Consider the following 16,004-nt stretch of genomic DNA (forward strand, 5'->3'; position numbering starts at 1 on the left):
CACGCCACGCGCCGCTGTCCCGCCGGGAACGTGCGCCCGCGCTCCGCGGCCCCGCCCCCCGCCGCGAGACGCGCCCCTATTGGCCCCGCGCTCCCCGTGCCGGCGCTGTTGTGACACGTGAGGGAGGCGCACGTGGGGACGTTATGTAAGGCGCAGGGGGAAGAGGCGGGGCCGGCACGCGCACGTGCGGCGGGGCCGCCGCGCATGCGGAGTGAGGGCGGGGGCGGGGCGAGTTCGGTCTGGTTGCGCTCCCTCGCCGGACAGAGGCCCCGGAGGCTCCCGAGCGACAATGAAGCAGCAACAGCAGCAGCAGCCGCCGCCGCCGCCGCCCCCGCAGCCCCCGCAGCAGCCGTCGCTTCCTTTCGCCAGCCCGGGGGTCCCGGCCTTCCTCAGCAAGCTGTGGGCTCTGCTGGGCGAGACCCCCAGCAACCAGCTCATCACCTGGAGCCAGGTCGGCTGCCCCCACCCCCTCCCCGCCTGCGTGTGGCGGAGCCCCCGCCATCACCCTGCGCTTCGCTCCGGCGGGCACCGGGGCCTGCGGGGGGGCCCTGGGCCTCGGCGTGCGCCTGGGGGGGGGGGGGGGGGCCCGAAAATCAGAGCACGGCCACATGGCTTGGCTGGGCCCGGGCCGGGCCGGGCTGCTCGGGAGAGGCCGGCTCCCTTCAGCCCTCAGCTTCTCCCTTGTTCTAGCCGTGGGGAGCTGCGGTGCCCGCCCTGGGGGCGCGTCCCCAGACACACCCGCGGGAGGGGGTGTCTGTCTGGCGGCTCTGACTGAGCGGGCTGGGAAGGGGCCGGCAGCGGGGGATTCTGCCGTGCGCTTCAGGAGCCGGCGTGGGGCTGCGGGGGGATTTCCCAGCGCGGGATGGTGGGTGCCCCAGGAAGACCGGGGCTCGCCCTCGATGAGCCGGGGCTGCGGGAGAGCGCCGGAGGATGGGGGGGGCGGCGTGCTCAGGCCCGCTGTTGTTTCCTGTGTGCTGCCCGCGGGGCCGGATCCCGCAGGGCCGGTGGGGAGCGGCCACGTGGGGGATGGATGGCCGGGGGGCTTCCCGGGTGTCCACCTGCTGGGGTGGCGGGAAGGGGATGGGTCACGCGGGAAGGCGAATTGGGCACCAGTCTCCTTATAGTGCAGCGAAGGGCTGGCAAGTTGGTACAGTGAGTAGCATTGACAGTTGTGCTAAAAGCTAAGCACGTATTTTAATAATAGCTACTTCATTTTTTTCTATGTGCTGTTTTCAATAAAGTCTTGTTCTCAGATCGTATCAATATCTTTAAGCGTTATTAAGTTAAAGTTAACTGAGAACTTATTTTAAGTGCTTTAGAAATTACGAAATGTCTTAAATATTTTAACTGAAAATGGTTTACCAGTACTTTCAGCCAAAACTTCCCAAAGAGCAAAGCACGAGACCTCAGTAGATTACAGCAGCTTTTCTTTTCTTTTCTTTTCTTTTCTTTTCTTTTCTTTTCTTTTCTTTTCTTGTTTTTGGGGTTTGTTTGGGTTTGTTTTTGTTGTTTTTTTTTTTTTTTTTGGAAGAGCGATACTGAAGTCCATATGAAGATTGATGTTGTCTACATTAAAAAATGCTGGTTTTGCTGCCTTATGCTTTTAATGGAGAATTTCCAACTCCATTGCTTATGTTTATCTCAAGTAGACACACCAATATCTCTTAGGTATCCTTGTGTTATTTTTTTTAATTATCAGTAAAAATTGAGACTCCGTGAGGCTGTTTCTAGAAGGGAAGGTGCACCCATCACAGTTGATATTATTAGCAACCAGCAGTTATTGTGTGGGGGGGGGAAGTATTGGGATTGCTTGTGATATGGATGAGGAGTACTAAATGAAGCACTTGGAAGACTGCTGTATGCTGTAGTCATTGGCACTAGGAGTTGACAATCGCATTTAGCTGTGTAGTGAAGCTTGCAGGCCTTGATGTCTGTACAGCTTTGCTGTAAATGACTGTCAGGGCAACAAGAACTCGTGGATGTGTTTCCCACATTTTCATGTGCTAGGCCTGGACAACGTCAAAGTGATGATAAAGTGAGGCACCACTTGGGAGTTGTCTGTTGGTGTCATAGGTCGCTGTAGTGTCACTTGGTTCAGCACCTTCAGTTTGTGAATTGCACACACAGCATTGGCTAAAATAGCCTATTCCTGCCTTTTTTTTTTTTTCTTTTTTTTTTTTTGCTTCCCGATTTTCTTCCACTGATTGATTCTCAGCAGGAGGTAGGTAGGAATTACTGGAAGTTTTCATCTGCCTATCTTCTTCTCAGTGTTAAGCACCTAAGTCATTCAGTGAAGAGCCATTTGTAGCATCCTGTTTCTGATGCTCCCTGCTGATTTGCAGGAATGAGCTGTTGTGGTTTAACCCCTGCTGGTAACTTAAGTACAACTCAGCCACTTGCTCACTTCCCCCCACCCTAGTAGAGAAAGTAAAACTTGTGAGTTGAGCTAACCATTTAAAATTGAAATGAAGTAAAGTATATGAGAACAGTAATAAAACAGAAAGAAAACACAAAGAAAACAAATTATTCCCAATACAATTCCTAACTACCTGTGGGATGGTACCCAGCCTGTCTGAAAACAGCAGCTGGCCCTCCTGCTGGATAACTCCCCCAGTTTGTATATTGGGCATGATGTTCTCTGGTATGGAATATCCCTTTGCCCAGTTAGGGTCAGCTGTCCTGGCCATGCACCCTCCCAACATCTTATGCACCTGCTTGCTGGCAGCACTTGGGAAGCTGAAAAGACCTTGACTTAGGGTAAGCACTGCTCAGCAACAACCAGAGCAGCAACTTACTATCAACATTATTCTCTCACTGAATCCAGAACTTGGCTCTCTATCATCTGCTGAAAATGAAAAACCTATCCTAGCTGAAACAAGGACACCTGCCTTTGGACAAGAACCTTCATGTGGTCTTACAGTTGGTTCTTTAAGGTTCTTGGGATAATAGAACTGCTGGCACTTGAGGATAAGAAAAGTGATTCATTAAACTAAAAAGGTGTCTGAAGAAGATGCAGGAAAAGTGTTGATATTTGTTGAAGACAAGACCTTTTATTAGCTACAGGGTGAGATTATGGTGGATGTGTAGACAAAACCTAAACGATTTTGAAGTAGGTTGTTTGCATTCTGCCAATTACTTGCCCTGCAGTTAAATGGAGTGCAGTCACTGAAGAACAAAGAGCTGATCCTTCTATTTTAGTTAAAGCCTGTGGATTAAGTAAGAGATCAGTCTTCCCTCAGAGTTGGCATTCCAGAAGGGGAATCTTGCTTTAGGTGACTACTTTTTTAGTAACTCCAAAACCCAGTGGACATCCTCACCTCTTTGACAGCTCCATCTGCTCTACAAGTCCTATCAAAGCAATCATACTTTTATACTGAAAACCAGATGGGACTGTCAGCTGGTTGTTGGTATTTTTTCCTTGATCAGGTTCTTTGTTACAATTCCTTAACAGGGCTTCAAAACTACATTCAAAACTGATGTACTGTGAAACTGATAATTTCTGGTAAACAATTATTTAATATTTAGATAAAGCAGTGTGTAACAATAGAGATGTTCCCCTTCAGATACAGGTAATGATGTAAATTGATAGCACTCAGTTGCTTTGGAACCACCAAGGTTTGTGCACTTTTTGTTTTGGAAAATTGTAGGCAAGCAGATCAGTAATGTACTGCATGCACAAAGGAAACATTCCAATCTGGTGATTAATTCTAAAAGCCCTGTGTGTTTTCTGCTATGGTTTTTAAGTAGCTTAATGTGTCTCTCTCATTTTAGAATGGAAAGAGTTTCTTGGTCTTGGATGAACAGAGGTTCGCAAAAGAGATTCTTCCCAAATACTTCAAGCATAACAACATGGCAAGCTTTGTCAGACAGCTAAACATGTGTAAGTTACTGGAATTTTTGCATTCTAGCACAGTTCTAAATCCTCTGTGTAAAAGTTAATTTCCTTTGAGCCAATGGCCTTGGGTTCTCTGCAGCTAGGATACTGTCTTATCCTCAGAATTGGTAACAGATTAGCTGGGATGGCATAGTTTGAATTTCTTAATGTGGGTTTTGAGGTTTTTCTTTTCTTTTGTTTTTTTTAAAGATGGTTTCCGTAAAGTCGTCCATGTTGATTCTGGAATTGTCAAACTGGAGCGAGACGGTCCGGTAGAGTTTCGGCATGCATATTTTAGGCAGGGCCGGGAGGACTTGCTGGAACATATTAAACGGAAGGTTAGTGAAAATTCAGTGTGTGAAAAACCTTTACTCTTATGTATTGATGAATAGCTAAGTTCATGTCAAGTTTAACTGCAGGATTGTGAGTGGAAATCAGTTCACAGTTTACGGAAGCAAACTGTCCTGCTTTCATTTATATCTTGAGCTTGTTTAAAGATATTTTGGGGGATTTGACAAGGTTCTTTTATCTACTTGGCTGTCATTATAGTAAAGTTTCTCTGGTGGCAAAAAAGCATGAGTTATATAATACAACAGTTTGCAAATGAGTATTAGATGTGCAGAGCATGCTTTGACTTTACCATCAGCAATATAAAAAACTGCTCATTTATATAGCTTGTTTCAGAAGCATCTGTAAGTGCTGTAAGCATTAGACTTTACACTCAAGAGAGTGGGGCAAATCTCTGAACACGTTTGTTATGCTTCTGAAATGTGCTCTGATGTTATTGAGTCAAGTGGATATAGATGGCAAATATAAATATGGCAAATTAAACTGAATGCCATGGCTAACCCCAGCCACCAGCTCAGCCCCCCACAGGTGCTCGCTCACTCCCCCCATGTCAGGATGTGGGAGTGGATTGGGAGAGTAAAAGTGAGAAGACTCATGTGTTGAGATAAAGGCAGTTTATTAAGTAAAGCAAAAGGTATGCACACAAGCAAAGCCAAACCAGGAATTCATTTACCACTCCCCATGGGCAGGCAGCTGTTCAGCCATCCCCAGGAAGCTGGGGCCCCATCACATGTAATGGTGACTTGGGAAGACAAATGGCACCATTCTGAACATCCCTCCCACTTCCTTCCTTTTTCCCCAGTTTTATATGCTAAGCATGACACCATATGTTATGGAATGCTCCTTTGGTCAGGTGGGGAATAACTGTCCCAGCTGTGCCTGTGCCCTCAATTTTTTGTGTAGCCCCAGCAAACTGGCTGGTGGAGTGAAGTGAGATGCAGAAAAGCCCTTGACTCCATGTGTAAGCACTGCTCAGCAGCAACTAAAACATCTCTGTACTGCCAGCACTGCAGCACAACTGCGCAAGTCCAAAACAAATCCCCATATTTGGTATTATGAAGAAAATTACCCTATGCCAGCCAAAAACACACAGATGTAGTTGTTATCACCAGGTTATTGTGATGTAGTTATGATGAAGTAGAGCACTTGGGAAAATGTCTCAAGAGTCAGTGTACACAGACTTTTGTAACAAGTAAAGCTGATGTGGTGACAGCTGTGTTGCTGGTTGTGGGGGTTTTTGGGTGTGTGGTTTATTATTAAGTGCGTATTTTGTCAACATTAGTAAGAAAAAAAGACTTGATCACCAAAAGAGTTAACCCTGAGTTAAGGGAAGTGTTGTTTCTGGATTCTAACCTTTTAAAGGTTTCATCTTCGAGACCTGAAGAAAACAAGATACGTCAGGAAGATCTCTCTAAAATAATATGCAGTGCTCAAAAGGTGCAAATTAAACAAACAACTATTGAATCTCAGTTGTCTCTTTTGAAGAGGTAAGTTGCTTCATCAGTATCTGATCCTTAATGCTGAGTAATTGTGTTACTAGATACTAGACAAAGACCTAATTCTAGGTGTCTCCTGATTTCTGGTTTCCTAATTTCCGTTACTGCTTTAGGAACATATACTTCAGTGGAAAAATTGCTTTAAAATTGAATTTTCTGATATTATTAAAAATTATAGGCAATGTTGGTGTTTGCAGAACTGTCTAGTAGTGAACAATTAAATAACACCTTTAATAATAGTTCCAGGTAGATGCTGACTCTGAATATTTAAATCATTTCTTAGTATAAATAGGCTGGTTTTTGTCTTCAAGTTTGAAGACACTGTATTTGGTTTGTGCAGTTTGCATATAATACTTCTGTAGGACAATTATAGTCTTTGCTCATTGTTTTTTATTTTGCTGTTTTTTGTCCTCATTCTTCCACTGTTTAAAATTGTGGAAGAGTTAATACCTATGAAAATGTGTTTAGAAATCTGTTTTGGAAATCCGTTAGTTAACCTCATTGACAGAAAAACAGAATTGAAAATCCAAATGTAAATAAATAGTGGGTTTTTTAGGATTTCATTACTGCCTTCTTAGAAATTACGGCTTATTCTCAGCAGTGAGAGGGGTGTGTGTCACAAATTACTTAGTCCTTTAGAATAGGTGGATCAGACAAGATGCAGGAATATAAGGTCATGCACTGTAAGTCACATCATCTTCATAGAAACTCTATTAGAGTTTTTCTTCTCTTAGTAGAAGGTCTCATGACAGTTTACCTCTGTGGCAGAGGTCACCAACTAGTTCAGGTTTTAAGAAGGAAATTCTCTCATTTCTAGACTTCAGTTCTAGTCACTTGAGTGGTAGAATATTAGGAGGTAAACTTATTTCGCTGAGGCATAGTCTTCATTAGAATCTGGCCAGTCTCGAGTTAAAATCGTATTTACCCTTTTGAAATCCTAGACCAGTTTGGGTTGAAAGGAACCTCAGAAGGTCATCAGGTCCAAACAACTGTCCAGAGCAGGGCTGGCTTTGTCTGAAAAAACAGCCAGTTGATAGTGAGCTGACAGTTTGTAGAGATGACAACATAGTGGTTGGCCTTTGACATCCATGTTGTCATCCCATCAGTGTAAAGTGATTGAGGTGGAAACTGGACCTAAATCAGAAGACCTCATCCTACAAAACATGCTGATAAAGCTAGTGAAAAAGTTGAGAAAGTTCAAAATCCCTGACTTCTGCTGTTAATTTTGTGATGGAACTGTACTCTTAAATTGTATATTGGACATAGGAGCAGTTTAAGGAGTAGTACCCTGCATCACACTGCTTATGAGATGCTGTTTCTGAAAGTTTAAGTTTAGTTTAAGGTTTCCTAAAAACCTAGACACCAGTGGCATTTGCTTCTTTGTGTTGAAAATTAAATTACAAAAGAGAGGGGAGTGGTATGTTGTCTGCCCATATTCATTGAAGCTTTTGTTACTTACTCTCTGCCTCTTAATATGGCATATGCTGTTGGAAACAACAAGGCTCATGGTTACAGTAGGGCAGTTTTTACACTGTCTCCCTATCTGGAGTCCTGTGAATACTGGGAAAACAAAGGTTTCTGAAATGGCAGTGTTTGATGAAAACTGCTGCCTCTGACATACCCCTGTTATTTTTTATCACCTAACATTCCTGTTTACTGGAGCTAATAGAGGTAACTGTTAAGTGATGATAGTTAATTTTTAAATGCTGAATGTATGGGTAATGATTATTGCCAAATTTGGGGAATTTTTGTTTTTTTTCTTTTAAAGCAGATGGAAATTCTCTGCAAGATATTTGTTGTGTTTGGGTCTCTGTTTCATAGTTACTTTCCAAGGCTGCTTGCTGCCTGTGCAACACCAACCACTGATACAGAAATACATTTCAAAGACTTTTAATAAAGCTAACTGACCTTTAATAAAAATTAATAACTAGTTTTAATGTGACTTTTAAATCATCATTTTTAAACAGAGAGAATGAATCCCTTTGGAGGGAAGTGTCAGAACTGAGAGCAAAACATTTACAACAGCAGCAAGTTATTCGAAAGGTATGGCTTCATTCAAGTGTCATGTGGGCTTGAGCGAGTGCTTCTGAAGTAGGAATGATTTGCCATGTGCTTTGCTTTGCCCTCACTCAGCTTTTTATAATGTCAAATCTCTCTTTAATAAAAATAAAAAAACCCCAGCAAGGTGGCATATGATGAAAAGTCCTAGTGATACAAACATTCAGGGTATTTTATTGCATAAGCAGAAAATAAGGCCAAAGTCTTGTAAACATTTTCAGAGAAAGAGGCTCAAGAACATCCTACATTAGTCACTAAGTTATCCTTAATATGGTCCATCCATTTTTTATTACTTTGGAAATCAGATGTCTAATTCTCTGTGTCAACTGATCTTAAGAGAAAGTTTCTCAGTGCAAGAATTACAGGATTCTGTATTGGAAGTTCACTTCTCCCCTACTTAACTGACCCACTGACTGTATATTCCTAGTTACTAGAAGAATAAATAATTGAGTGGAACCTATTGATAATATGTTAACTTAGATTATTTAAGTTAGATTTATGATCTGCTAAAAATGATATAAATGCATAGAGTTTATAGATGTATTTTTTTAAGTATCAGAAGGGGCATCACTGCAAGTAGCCCTCTAACAGAGATTTAGTGAATTTTTTTTCTCAGTTTCTTTAAGCCAGATACATACATTATAGCCTTAGCTTTAAAACATAAGAGAAGGAAGGCTAGCATTTCAAAAGGATGGACAGCTGATTAATACTGTTAATTGTACATGTAATTTTTTTCTGAATCTCTCAAAAGTACCCTTCACCAGCACCAGTATTTACAGATACAGGTTATGTATATGGTCCACATCCCTATATGCCTTTTGTCATTGCTAATTATAATTACTTTAATCGTTTGAGTTGCTGCATGTCCTTCTGTGTATTGTATGATGATGTATAAAAGCTGGCTCATACCACCTGCTATGTTAAAAGTCTTTAACAATTGAATAACTATTTAGATATTATCAGCACTGGTTTTTACCTTGATTTTTAGGTTTTCTGAAGAGCTCTGTATAAAAGTTGTTATACAAAGGAAATGTTTTGCTGTTTATCTATAGATTTTATTATTGCTGTTGTTTGCATAAGATGCCTTGGTACTCAAGAGAAACAATTGCAAAGTAGAGCAACCAACAGTAGTGTTCTCTCCCTTACAGATTGTACAATTCATTGTTACCTTGGTGCAGAATAACCAACTAGTGAGCCTAAAACGCAAGAGGTAAATATGGTCTTGAAAACTTTCTTTCCCCTTGATAAACTGACAGGCCTTGTTGAACTGATTACCAAAGAGGTGGGTTTGAGATGGCTTTCCTTTGCTCTTTCTGATGTAGGCCTCTACTTCTGAACACAAATGGACCTACAAAGTCGAATGTATTTCAGAAAATTGTGAAAGAACCAGCTGACAGTAGCCACCATGTAAGTTTTCTATTACGGATACTCTCTGTTAGGATGGAGTGCAGGTGGGTGGATGGATCAAATTCATTGTTGTATGGCAACTATAACAGCTGTGTACCGAGAGCTGGTCAGGTCGTAGAAGTGATAGAGGCTGTGTTGTTTCCATTCAGAAGCTAAATGTGTTGATAATTGCCATTCACTTTCCAACATAAGCATATATAAACCTGTGTATTAAATACAACTTGACATGATCCTGCTGAAAGCAGTTTGCTTTTAAGAATGCTGCTGTTAGAAATACCAGGTATAATGTTGCATTGTTACCTCTGAGAATGTGGCATCCCTGGCCCCATACAGGGACAAGGGTCCAGCGTGTTGCTCTGCAAGGTAGCATCCAACCCAGCAAAATTATGTCATGTTCCTCTTACATTTGAATGAGTCACACCACTGGAAGTTGTTTTCTGCTGTCTAAATCATGATTGGCGAGGAAATTGTTAAAACAAGTGCTGTAGTATGGCTCTAGAATTATTAGCTTTGTAACAAAATACTCTTTAAACAGCAGTCACTGTTTTATTATTTTTAGTTCTATTATATGACAGTGCTATTATAATTTTATTTCTACACCTGTAGTATTTGCCAAATTCCTTTTCCTGTAGCTGTTATTCTCCAGCTTGTTTATTTACTTGTATGCCTTTTTTATTAAACATAGATCTGTACAAACAGCTTGTAATCTCCAAGGTGCACTCTTAGACTTCATTAGCTGCAAAGCATTGCAAGATACAATAACTGTCAAAATCCTGAAGCTCATCATCCCTCTGTGCCCTGACTATTTTAAAAATAATTCTCAGGTACCTCTCAACAGAAATGAGGGCTTAAAACCAAGGGAACAGATTTCAGATGACATTGTTATTTATGATGTCACGGAGGATGTGGGTGAAGAAGAACATCCCATGGCTGATGAAGAAAATCTTCCCGTTACACCAGAAACAAGTGAAGACACCACTTCGGATTCTTCCAAGTAAGAAGTCTCAAGAAGTGTGTGTTGATAAATGGCTTTCAGTGTTGTATAATATGCACTAATTCCATGTCTTAGATAATTATTATAGTGAGGTGGTTAGAATTATTCAGCACTCCTGCACAAATAGACACTTTATCTATGAATTCTCATTAGCTTTTGATTTATTGACCTCTGGATTTGTTCCAAAATAGTTAATTGGCTGTTGGAGTTTTAATATCGGGAGGATAGATGGAAACTGATGAAAGCCATCTGTATTATTGCATGATAGCTAAATATGCTAAAGCCAGAGTAAGAGAATTCTTACTTTTTGGTTATCTGTAGATAGAGGAATGACTTGCCTTGTTTTTGCAGGTTTTTGTGGAGAATAATTTACATGTGGTGTTTGTCAGGTTTTGGTGTGGTCTTTGCATTAAGCCGATCAATTTCAGGGTTCTGGGTTGTTTGCATTCCCAGTTGGTTTTTGTGATTATGTTCCTTCCCATCTGTACTGCAATACTACAAAAGTTCATCTTCCTTTCAGCTACAAGCAAGTTGAAACTTGCTCCGGGGATTTAGATACAACTTCTTTCTTGAGTTGCATTGGATTGATAGGACCTGTATTATGCCTCAAGGAGAAAAACTTACTATATGTAACTTATACTTGAATTGGCACCATTGTTCTCTGCTGATGGCTGGAAATGCATTCTCTCATAGAAAAACTTCATGAGAAAAAGGCTGTGATAGAGAAGCAACATAACTAACAGCTTCTTGGGGGTTAAGAACCAGAATAGGGATGGAAAGCAAATCATTTGAGACTTGCTCTTGGTTTTCAGGTTTCATTCCTGGTATGCATAAGGTTAACTACAAACTGTAGACTGGGATGCTTTGTTATGGGTGCTCCAGAGTTGATGCTGTTCAACAGGAAATATGCAAAATATATACTGTCTGTCTGGTTTGATGACCTCATGATTTGGTTCACTTTGTACATACTTCACATTTATATGCAAACTTAGAGTTGCTCTAATGACAGGAGCTTCAGTGTCCCTATAGCTCTTTAGCAGTTGGTTATTGTGGTGTGGCTCAAATGTCTGCTAATTGAGCTGCATTAATTGTATTGATCTTTATAGAACCATATCAATGGAAAATAGATATTTTGATAGTATCTTGCTGTGTTGAGTATTAAAAAGCAGTAGAAAAGTTTATTTCCTGATAAGAGCTTGACTAAAGTGAGAAGTAACTAAACCTGTGGAATAATACTAATATAAAGGTGTATTAAATGCTGTAATTAGTTTATCTTGCATTACAGCTGTAGCTGTAGCTACCATTCTCCTGATATTGTAATTGTGGAAGACGATAATGAAGATGAATATGCCCCTGTAATTCAAGGGGATAAAAGCACTGAATCAGTTGCTGTCCCAGGTAATGATCCAGTCAGCCCTGTCAGTGACAGCCCACTCATGTCAAGTGCTGTACAGCTGAATAACCAGTCAACTTTAACTGCAGAAGACCCAGTCTCTGTGATGGATTCCATACTCAATGAAAATGGAGTAATTTCACAGAATATAAATCTTCTTGGAAAGTGAGTAGTCTGGTCTTTTGTTTTTGATTATTTGACTGAAATGAAAAGAACTGAATAGCAGTTTCTAGTGAGAACTTTAAACTTACAGGCCACTGTTACTCCAGCCAGTTTCTGAAGATCCTTCTATTTTAAGTATTTTAAGATGCAGCTTCTGGTTTTCACTGTTAAGTGAGTGAGTTGAGATGTTTAATCTGGCAGTGTAATGTTGTGGAGATTGTTTAAACTGTCAGGATTTATTTTTGTCACTCCTGCAGGTGGATTAGACCCATTATGGCTATGTAGATGCAAGAATTGCATCAGTGCTAATGTCATGTAATAGGGTTATGTTGGTGTGCTTCCTGTGATACGTATTCCAGAGCACCTGTCTGCTGATTTGGGTTCTCCAAAGAGGCTAAAAGTCTTCATTTTTTTCCAGAGTTTATTTCTTATGAAAGAGTTCATTCTACTTCTGGTGAAGATTTTTAGATGCATGTGGTATACATCTGTGTAAAGTTTACTTAAGGATTTTTCTTACTTTATTAAGGGATATAGCAATAAAATACTGTTTGCCTTCTAGAGTTGAACTTCTGGATTATCTGGACAGTATCGACTGCAGTTTAGAGGACTTCCAGGCTATGTTGTCAGGACGACAGTTCAGCATAGATCCAGATCTCCTGGTTGATGTAATATTGACTTAATTTTAAGTATTTTCATAATAGGCTATAGAAAACATTTGTATGTATTGTTGCTGTTTAATATGGATTTAAATCACGAATGATCTTTTTTCCCTTCCCTTTACAAAGCAAAGTTAAAAATATTTGAGTTTCTGGAGCATTGGTATACATCTTAAAGCTATACCACTGCTCACATGAATGCTTATGTTTCTTACTGAACAATAACTTTCTTAATGAAATAATGTTTATATTTATTGTGAACTTAGATGTCAAGTTGATTAATACTCTTGCTTTGAAATAACCCAGCACATCATCTATGGTCTTCTCAATGAACTGGGGTTAAAAAGAACCTTCCTCCCTGTAGCAAGGCCATGTTGCCGGCTGGTGGCAGGGTGTTGTCTGCCATGACTCACATGTTCCTTCTCTGAGGTGCTGCTCCTTCTCCATTTGTTCCTTAACCCTAACCTGGGCTAGTTCATGAGGTTACTGGGTCCTGGTGACATCTGGCTGTTGAAACTGCTGTAGTGCCTGTCAGCCCCTCTCCCACTTGACTGAGATCCTTCTTAAAAGCAGCTCTGCTCTCCACTTACTGGTGACTCCTTCCAGCTTGGTGTCACTTGCAACTTAAGTTCATCCATAGTGTACACAGTATTATCCATACAGCAATGCCAGAAGAAACTGGTGTTTTAAGACTGCAGCAAATAGTGTTAGATGCCATACAGTTTTCTTTTGTGAACAGGGTTCATGGAATTCCAAACCATTGTGCTCCAAAGCTACATTTTCTTTGTAAAAGCAGTAATTACCTGTAAATAGACTCCAGTCCTCATAGAGGGTACAATAAGTACTGGGGTTTTTCTCACATGCAGAAGCAATGGTCTTGTATTCTTAATAGCAACACTGAGATACCTAAAACTTGATGTCTTTTGTCTTATTCAGCTTTTTACAAGTTCTGTGCAGATGAATCCCACAGATCATGATCATATCACTAATACCAAAGTAAGTCTTAAATCCATTGCTCAACATATGCAGTAGTGAGAGATGCAAAATTCACTCATCTTTTGTTGTTTTCTTTACTGGAATCATGGCACTTTGTGCTCTGGCTTTTAAGACTTGCATGATAATACAAAGACTGCAGCTGAGTTCATCCTGTTGGGCTTTAAACAGCAAAGGAAAAAGCACCTTAATTAATTAGTAATGTCCTTTAAAACCTGTATTATTTACCTCTACGTTGTACCAGTCTCTTGAGTTTCATCAATCCCTTGAGAATTTACTTGCAAACATGGTATGCACTTCTATCAGAATGGTTTCATCCGTGTTGTCTGGTAGGAAAAGAAACGCAATAATAAGCAGTGGTGCAAAGATGTAGCACTTTAAGTTTGTCCTGGAGCAAAGATGTAGCACTTTAAATTTGTCCTGTTCATTTAAAACATTACTTTCGGTTCTTGCTTTGTAGCCTGTGTTTCCATTTCAAGTTTTAGCAGCCAAGGTGTGTTATTGTGGGTAATACTGATTATGCCACTGCATCTTATCACAAATAAAAAGGTCTTTTTTGTAGTAGTTGGTCAGCTGTTTTCCAGTGGCATTGTAATAGTTGGTCAGCTGTCATGCAGTGGCATTAGAACAGGTTTTAACCATGTATTTTAAGAATTTGCTTTTGTTCCCAGACGGAGACAAAGGGAAAAGAAACTAACAAGAATAATGCTGGTCCAGTGGCTTCACAAGAAACACAAGGTACTAAGCCCAGATCAGGTTAGTTGGGTGATCTACTGAAACACTGCAACAGTTGAACATTACTCTAAAAGCCATCTCAGTTATTTGCTCCTTACCTGGTTTTTTGTTATGCTGATAAATAACCAAAACACAATATTTAGTATATTTACATTTTAGATTTTTGTCTCTGCACTAGATGCAGAGAAACTGATGTTTTGAAGGTGAATCTGCATAAATAATGTTATGCATTAATGTAATAATTCTTTAAAAGCACAAGCATCTATCTTTTTTATTTTTATTTATTTTTGTTTTTAATTAATTATTCTTTAAATAAGTATTGTTGGTTGGATATTTTTTTTTTTCCTTCTGCATGTAGAAAGGCACAAGAATTGATATTCCGGGCATTTTTTTTTTCCCATAGATAAGCAGCTGATACACTACACTGCATTTCCACTCCTTGCATTCCTTGACGGGAATCCAGGCTCTGCTGTTGAGAGTGGGAGCTTCACAGCTGAAGCTCCTTCCACTGCTGAAAAATCCCTGGAAGGGGACGAGCTCCTGGAGAGCAGTCTGGATCCCCAGCCCACCCAGAGCAAGCTGGTGCGTCTGGAGCCACTGACGGAGGCAGAGGCGAGCGAAGCCACGCTGTTCTACTTGTGCGAACTCGCCCCTGCACCCATGGACACAGACATGTCCTTCTTGGATAACTGATGTGAGGGAGGCTCTGTATATAGTCATGAACTATTTATTTAGAATGTTTGGTATGAGAGTTTTTTTGTAAATCACTGTTTTATGTAACCAGATATGTGGAATCTGAAGTACCTTTCCTATCTTATATAAGCAGTTGTTTAGCTTTATAGTTAGACAAGCCACCAGGCATAGCTGGCACTGCTGAGCCAGGCTGCTGCTGCACTGCTGTGAACACTTGGTGTTGCACACATCAGTCATACTGCAGGTAACCAACTCTTGTCAATAGTGAGCTTTGGTTATGGTTTCTTATCCTTCTTGTCTTACGTATGCTGACACAAAGTAGTAGTGTATGGTTAGGGAACACTGACCTTCTGTATTTTGGGGGTTTTATTTTTACGTTTTGTTTAACACACATGAGGCATTTTGGGGTGGGGGACCAGGACCTGATGTAGGCTTTTTTTTTCCCTGCTTCAGCTGGGAACAAAGTGCCTGTACCTTGCTATATCTTGGTTCTGCCTTACTTTCACTTCAGTGGAAGTGCTCACACAGCACAACCTGGGGAAAAGTTTTTGACAGCTGCCAGGCCCCATGACTGCATGAGTACTCGGACCATCTATGCTGACAAAATAAATGTTACTTAAGTGTGATACTTGTCAAGAGTTTGTCTCTTACTCTGCGCCAGCTGGTTATGGATTTAACAGCCTGTTTTCCTATCGTAGTAGCTGCAAGGTCTGCTGTGCACAAGTTCTGGAAAATAGTTAGTCTCTGCTTCAGGGGGTTATTGATAAGCCTCCAAAACAAGTGTTTAATGCAGCAAATTCTCCAGTAGTAGCACACAAAAGTTGTGTTCTCTCTTTGATTTCGTACCGAGAGTGGTGGCAGAGCCCCATCACTTTCCTTCCTTTGGAGGAGCCCTGCCCTCCTCCAAGCTGTGTGTCCTCTACTGCACTCATGGAAGCCCCAGGTGCTGCAGTGAGTTTGTGTACTTGTGCTACAGAACCAGAGGGGGTTCCTGCCCCACGGTGGGAAGGGGCAGCTGATGCACTTTAACGCACATCCTCTCACCTTGAGCTCCTGATTCTAATACAAACACTAAGTCAAGCTGTAACTGAAAATAAAGTCTGAGCACCTCCAGAGCATGAAGGCTCAGCAAAGAGAGGAACTGGTTTTCAGTAACTTTATACCTGCAAGACAAAAACCACACCCCCAAACTCTG

At 41.1% G+C, this 16,004-nt stretch overlaps 1 protein-coding gene across 6 annotated transcripts; it reads left to right on the plus strand.

Moving 5' to 3' along the window:
- The first annotated feature begins 289 nt into the window (after window positions 1-289).
- Window positions 290-15,435, plus strand: HSF2 (heat shock transcription factor 2). 6 transcript variants are annotated; one of them, XM_062514552.1, is made up of 13 exons: window positions 290-451; window positions 3,772-3,880; window positions 4,085-4,212; window positions 5,585-5,709; window positions 7,686-7,761; window positions 8,925-8,986; window positions 9,099-9,183; window positions 10,008-10,177; window positions 11,463-11,735; window positions 12,292-12,397; window positions 13,325-13,384; window positions 14,053-14,119; window positions 14,520-15,435. In XM_062514552.1, the coding sequence occupies exons 1-13, from the start codon at window positions 290-292 to the stop codon at window positions 14,807-14,809; spliced, it is 1,713 nt and encodes a 570-aa protein (XP_062370536.1). In that variant the 3' UTR covers window positions 14,810-15,435. The 6 variants fall into 6 exon arrangements, with proteins under 6 accessions (XP_062370536.1, XP_062370541.1, XP_062370538.1 ...); XM_062514557.1 differs by lacking the exon at window positions 290-451 and having other exon boundaries at window positions 3,042-4,212; window positions 11,463-11,575; window positions 11,660-11,735; window positions 14,053-14,137; XM_062514554.1 differs by lacking the exon at window positions 290-451 and having other exon boundaries at window positions 3,042-3,880; window positions 14,053-14,137.
- Window positions 15,436-16,004: the final 569 nt, after the last annotated feature.

The sequence above is a fragment of the Cinclus cinclus genome, unplaced genomic scaffold (assembly GCF_963662255.1).
Source record: "Cinclus cinclus unplaced genomic scaffold, bCinCin1.1 SCAFFOLD_236, whole genome shotgun sequence".
In the NCBI taxonomy this organism is placed as follows: domain Eukaryota; kingdom Metazoa; phylum Chordata; class Aves; order Passeriformes; family Cinclidae; genus Cinclus; species Cinclus cinclus.

Bases quoted from the DNA above. Each gene is read 5' to 3' on its own strand.
- HSF2 (XM_062514552.1), top strand. From the start codon at position 290: ATGAAGCAGCAACAGCAGCAGCAGCCGCCGCCGCCGCCGCCCCCGCAG. The intron at 452-3,771 runs GTCGGCTGCCCC...CTCTCATTTTAG, and splicing joins AGCTCATCACCTGGAGCCAG to AATGGAAAGAGTTTCTTGGT. The intron at 11,736-12,291 runs GTGAGTAGTCTG...TTTGCCTTCTAG, and splicing joins AATATAAATCTTCTTGGAAA to AGTTGAACTTCTGGATTATC.